The following is a 6,597-nucleotide window of genomic DNA, read 5'->3' as shown; positions in this document are numbered from 1 at the left end:
TAGTGTCATCAGCAAACTTGAACAAGGTGCTTTGCACCCCATCATCCAAATCACTGATGAAGATGCTGAACATTTGTTTTAGTGCAAATCTGAGTGTAGCCTGGACTTCAGGCCTCTGCATAAATTTCTCATGCTGAACATTGTTAGCAGCTGTTGGGAATCTGAAACTGTGAAACTATGGATTTATGGGTGCAGGTAGTGAAATTGTGGAACATAGGTGCTCCATGAACTTAATCCCATAGTTGGAATATACACATGCAACAGTCCCTTGGCCATGCCAGTGCCCCTCACTTTCAACCCATTCCACCCCCAGCCTCCCAGTGTGCAATGAAGGTAGGGGGTGTGGGCACAAGACAGGGGGCTGTATCCTGACCAGACCAGCTCCAGCCACTCTGCAGCCCAGTGAGCAGGACCCAGCGTGGGAGGGAGAGCTGCTGCACCACCATGGCCACTGGTCAGTGGAGGTGACATGGAGTTCTGCCCCCATTGCTACTGGGAGGGCAGAGGCATCTCTACTCAGAGGCTATGGTGGTGCAACACTCCCTCCTATGCCAAGTCCCACCTGCTGTGGGTGCAGAAATTGGAGGGGAGGGGACGGCACATGCCTTCCTACCAGTTTCATAGATGTACCTGCAGGAAGCTGTAGGAACTGCTTTCCACCATACTGCCTGGCTGCCATGTATGTGCATGCGTGCCCGCACATGCACGTGGTGCCCCATGCCCCCCCGCTGCAGGCTGGAACTCAGCCAGCCTGCAAGGGGAAGCCCACAGCTGTGCAGGTTTCTCTCCTCTGAAGTAGAAAATCAATGATTTTCTCCTTTAAAAAGGGAAAAAGTATATTCTTCCATGGCAAACAGAAAATCCAGACTCCCGATTATCACACACAGAACTGTGACTATACAGCAGCTAATTCCAAGGCCAAGGAAACAGCAAAAAAGGAGCATGACATTCAGTCCCAGAAAGTTACTGAGCTGCATAGAAACAAAACTCCTTCCTGGGCCTCTCACTTTTCCAGTTTCAATTAACATCTCAGCATTTGTAACATGTACCGTAATAGCTAAGGCAGAAAATGCTATCTTGGTATTAATCTCTAGCAGAGTCAGTCAGCAGGTATCTGGCCAAGGTCCCTTCTCCTCACATCACTATTTTCCTCTCCTTGGGTATCTGCAGCAGAACAGTTAACTGTGATACAGATACCAGTGCAGTTAGAATGAAGGTAAGCATTCAAGCTTATTCCAAAACAGAGCAGCCCAAAAACTGATCGCTGCTTATGGCTGGTACCAAAGTAGCAGTCTCAACAGAGAGGACAAAGAATTGAGGCCCAACCTTCCAAACAGCTGTTGCCATACATTTCTTGCTGTACCCAGTCTCCTCTAGGCAATGGGTGTAGGGGTTGATCTGCCAAGCCCTTGAAGCTGTACCCACCTGAGTGGAGGGCTACAGAAGTCTGCCATGGATTCTGACCCTGAACATTTTTGTGGCGGAAGCAGAAGAATGTGGTTTCTGGTAGTGCTGCATGTGCATATTTCAACTACGAGATTAAGTTCATAGAGCACCTATGTACCACAATTTCACCACCCTCACCCAAAAATCCAGGGTTTCACAATTTCAGATTCCCAACAGGTGCTAACAATGTCTGTAACACCTTGAGTAGGTGCTGTGAGTACAACAGTGCCCCCTAGGTCGGGGTCCCCCAACTCGTCTGCCACGACTTGTTGGTATATGAAGAGAAGGAAGGGGTTCAGTGGTGTTCTCTTCCCCTGTAGACCTGAAGACAGGGTACTCACAAGTGTGCCACAGTGTTCCTCGGGGCTCTGCCTCCCCTACACCCCGTCCACTCGCCAACTGCTCGGGTATTTCATTCATTGCCCTAACGATCTATGTTGGTCCCCTTAACTATGGGGTCCGATGTTGGCTTCGGTAATCCAGCCTGTCGCCAGAATGTTGATATTCCTGGACCCTCAGTCCCTGGTCTCAAGGGTCTGAGCCACAGGCATCTGGCGTCCTCCACCAAGAGGGTCACCTCTAGTAACCTTTAATGCTGAGGGGCTGGGGATCGCTCCTTTGCAGCGGAACAGCATCTTCTGTGCTGCCACAGCCAGTGCCCGAAGCCTCCACCTGGCTGGCATGCTCCCAGTTGGCTTCCTCCCCCACACTTGCCAGCTTCCAGTAGGGTTTTTAAATTCCCCACAGCAACAGCATCAGCTGCTGCAATCAGCTGGCCACTGCCCCACCCAGGAAGCAGCTGCTTGAAGAGCAGGTGGAACCAGGTAGCATGGCCCCCGCCCATCCAGACAGTAAGCTTCCCAGTGTGTGGCGTGTTCTCTTTCCCCCACTCTGGGAATGCTGGGGTTTGTCCCCAGTGGGGGCTTCTCGCCACCACAACATCAAACATGAGAAATATATGCAGAGGCCTAAAGCCCAGGATACACACAGATTTGCACTAAAACAAATGTAAAACTAAATTTCAGAGACACAGGTTGTAGCTGTATTGGTCTATAGGCAAAAGGAATCAGAACTTTTGGCAGAAGTGATACCTTTTATTTGACCACCTAGATATTTGCAAAAAAAAAACCCAAAAATCTTTATTTTCAGGCACACTCACTTGCAAATAAAGACATTTTTTAGCAAATATATAGTTAGTCTAATAGAAGATATCACTTCTGCCACAAGTTCTGATTCCTTTTGCCTGTAGACCAATATGACTACAACCTGTATCCCTAAGACATGGAAGATACCAATTTTAGCCATTTTTTAAATGAAAACTTCCTAATTTTACAAGAAAGAAGCAACATCTACCACCTGGAAACCTGAAAGCTGACACCTTGGCTCCTGCCTTTTGTACAAGCTAAATGTGTATGTTCACAGAGATCAGAGGCACCTCAACACAAGAGAAACTCCTTGCCCAGGAAAGCATTCCATCTTCCCACACTCCTGTGAAATATGAAACATCATAACCAGAAGATTAGAACTATAACATCATAACCAGAACTATTCCAACCAAGTGATCTTACAACACTTGATGATCTTCCGAGTTCCCTTCCAGCCCTAATGTCTATAAAATCTATGAGCCTTCAGCTCTTCCATGAAATATGAATTTTCATTTCCACCTAGGAAAAATGTTACAATCTTTGCATTTCCCTATGCCTGAAGAGGGTAAATGTGCAAAAAAAGCCTGCAAATAAAGATTTTTTTTGCAAATATCTAGTTGGTCTAATAAAAGATATCACCTCTGCCATGAATTATGAAACAAATTTCACCTATGCTGGTGCAAACTCCTGCGTCAACAGGATTTTCAAACTGGTTTAAAAATCATTTGAGTCAGGTTAGCTTTAATGTTAGGATTATGAGGTGTTTATCTGCACCCGTTTCCAAAGCAATTTTAGCTGGAAGCTACAATGGGAGAAAAGCAGGAGGGTGGATGATTCTGAACATGCCCTGTTCACCCTCTGGTTCAGCCTCCACACACTGCTATTCCACAGGATGCTGGGCTAGATGGATCTATGATCTGACCCAGTAAATGGAATTGCTTGTTCTCTCTCATGGCAAGTGTCATGTGTGGATCAGGCCTTAAATCAACAAAAAAGTGTCACATTTCTTTTATATGGATTTCCACTAGCTGGAGAGGACAGGGTCATAGAGACCCAGCAAACTTGGGAGGGGAGACAGACTTTTACAAAGATTAACAAGCTTGCTCTCTTTTCAGACTCTACCCCAGCTGATAGAGTGCTTACAAGAGACTATATCTCCTTTTTGTTGCCCCATGCAGGGCAAGCCAGACTGTTAAGGCTTATCTACTGTTCTAGTCCCAAGGGAGGAACCCTCATGCCCTTGGGTGGAGCTGACAGCAGTCATCTTATGCACTACAGAGTTCAACCATCAAAATCTTTCTTCCAGCAATAGTATAGAGATCAGACCCAGTTTGTGCTAAACCTTTTATCTTTCATGAACTGTTAACAATTCAGTTTAACAGATACAGACTGTATACACACTATTAGCCTGGATGTGCATTTTAAATAGCCATAAAAAAACAAGACCAAGGGCATCCAAAGAGACCTCCCCAAAAGCCCCTGAAGCACGGCCACCCTACTGAAAGCTACCCAACCCCCAAAACCCCTGGGGCACAGCTAAAGCATACCAAAAATACCCAAGCCTCCACATTCAGGCTGCATATTTAAATAGTTATTTAATAACACTCCAGTTGAGCTACATCTGCACTGAGAAGTAAAGCACTGTACCCTGGCTTCAAGAGCAACAGGACAGGAATAACACAAAGTCTCGTGAGTTGTAGCTGCTGGCAATGTTAACAGTGTGGCAGTGAAGAAGGCTGACTGACAGCAGTAGGGTCTGCTCTGATCTACAGTTAGCTCATTCTGAGGCAGCACTGTGTGTACAAATTTTATGACACAGTGACTGTTGTCACTATGATGCACATCATGGTGCCCAATCATATTCTTGGTAATGTCAAGGAACAGAAGATGAAGCCCCTGCTTTAAAGGAGAGCCTTTCACTCAGTGACAGGGGACAAGACCTTCCTGTAATTGAAACAGTGACATTGGTGTCCAGGGCAGTGACCACAGGGATGGAACCACTTTTCTTCCAGAAAAAAATACATACATCTTAGGTTACACTGGAGATTATAAAGCCATTCACAAGAACACCAGCCTGCACCCAGATCCACACTGACTTCTCTGTGCTGGTAATTACATCAATCTTTGGCCTCTCACTCCAGCTTTATTAGACAAACTTTCTCCATTCAAAGACACTCCTCTCTTTCCTGTTTTCCCAAGATAGAAGTTGTCTCAAAAAACCCTTTAGTTGTGACTATAATAGTCATGATAGGGATGCAACCTCTAAACATGGACTTCCTACACCTCTAGATGCTAGAAACTGTAAGGGAAGAGGGGCAGGGGACAGGTCAATCTGGATCGGCCCTGTGCTGACACTCTTCTCCTTAGCACCTGCTCTGTGTCACTGTAAGATACAGGATGCTGGGTTAGATGGACCTATAGTCTCACCCGGTACAGTATCTCTAGTATGTTCTAACCCAGCTAGTTCAAATACTGGTAGCAGTTTTACCACAGCAATGCAAAGCTCAGCATATGCTGCAGCACCTGTTCAGGAAACTGGGTAAATGCTGAGATTATTAGCTTAGCTCAATGGCATCACGGTTAGATTGCTACCAGTACCCAAGTTAGCAAGTAACAGCAGAGTATACTTCCCACAACACAAGCACCATGCACTATACATGTTTACCTCTTTAAAAGCACTCTACAACAAGGGTATCATTTTCACGTGCATTTTACACAGGACTGAACATACTGTTGGCACTCAAACAATAAGCGGTGTGAAAGTGAAAACTGATTCACATGTACATGTAGTTTCATGTAAAAGTACCAGTGTGAGGAGACATTCCATCCAGCAGTTTCACCATGCCTTCTCCTTGTACTGCAGTCCATTTCTTAATTGGTGATCCGCCTCCAATCTTGCTATATTGTTCTTGAATTTTTGGTGTGCGACGTTTGGCAATGAATGGTGCCAACTTACTGAAACATCCAAAAACATAATCCCCATTATCTCCTCTTTGCCTTCAGCAAGCCAACAATCATTCCCACCACCAAGTAAGTTGTTAATTCATCACGATTGTGGATTCAGCATTATTCTAGAATACTATTTTATGATCTAATTCACTTTCATGGACGGTAGACGGCAATTAAGAAAGTTACAAAGGACTGTGATTCTAGATGAAGGACCTAACCTAAGACTCCCTACTTCTCAGAGACCTGCAATATGATTTAGGAGTACCAAGAATTCATGAGACATTCAGAACAGTTCTTGGCCTCAGAAAATGCTGACATGCAGAAGAATAGCACAGTTCTGTATGCAGCTCACAATGGTACTAAAACATGAACACTCAACGTAAAACCCAGCAGCAAAGTGCCCAGTGTTACTTACTTTTGTACAGGAAGTGTCATTAGGTCTTTATCTAGAAAAAGCCTAAGGAGAAAGTCATGGACATCCTCCAGTGTTTCTGGGCCTCCCATGTTTAACATCAGAACTCCAGTTTTAGGGTTCCTATAAGTAGTAAGCGGGGGGGGGAAAAAAAAGTCATGCTTTTAGGTCACAGTGTAGCTTGCAACAACAATATAATCAGCCTAATTCCTGGTCTTTCTGTGTAAAATGAAGATCACTTTAAATGCTAATTCCAGAACGCCAAATTCTTATGTTATTATATTTAGTAATGCTTTATTCCAGCCCTTTGAAATCAGTGGGTCTACTCAAGGTATAAGCTTCTACTCCTTAAGATTAAACCTATATGCCTGTGACTTTAAGACACCTGATGAAGTACTATGCAACAAACTAGGAAATTCCTTCTATCTGTTTACATAAATATACAAAGCATTAGCAGCTGGGGACTTCACCCCCGTAAGCATCCTTCAGTATCATACATCTTATAACCAAGAACTTAACTAAACCTTCCATCCTTTAATTATTAAACACTGCAATTAAGTGAATAACAGGTTCAAGAGACATACCTTTGCTGAATGCCAGCAACTCATTTTAGCCAAATAACTGCTGTGCCTTTGGTTCATCAGA

The 6,597-nt window shown here is 44.6% G+C and overlaps 1 protein-coding gene across 1 annotated transcript in view; it reads right to left on the bottom strand.

Annotated features, from left to right (window-relative positions):
- The window catches only part of FECH (ferrochelatase), a 36,752-nt gene that overhangs the window by 20,225 nt on the left and 9,930 nt on the right, over positions 1-6,597 (bottom strand). Inside the window, exons 3-4 of the mRNA XM_019518302.1 lie at positions 5,956-6,075; positions 5,398-5,546 (exon numbers count right to left, since the gene is read on the bottom strand). Of these exons, the coding sequence (XP_019373847.1) occupies positions 5,398-5,546; positions 5,956-6,075 (269 nt within the window). The remainder of the gene's footprint in view (positions 1-5,397; positions 5,547-5,955; positions 6,076-6,597) is intronic.

The sequence above is a fragment of the Gavialis gangeticus genome, unplaced genomic scaffold, assembly GCF_001723915.1.
Source record: "Gavialis gangeticus isolate Ggan-Ray unplaced genomic scaffold, GavGan_comp1, whole genome shotgun sequence".
In the NCBI taxonomy this organism is placed as follows: Eukaryota; Metazoa; Chordata; order Crocodylia; family Gavialidae; genus Gavialis; species Gavialis gangeticus.
This window is presented reverse-complemented; position numbering and strand designations above follow the sequence as displayed.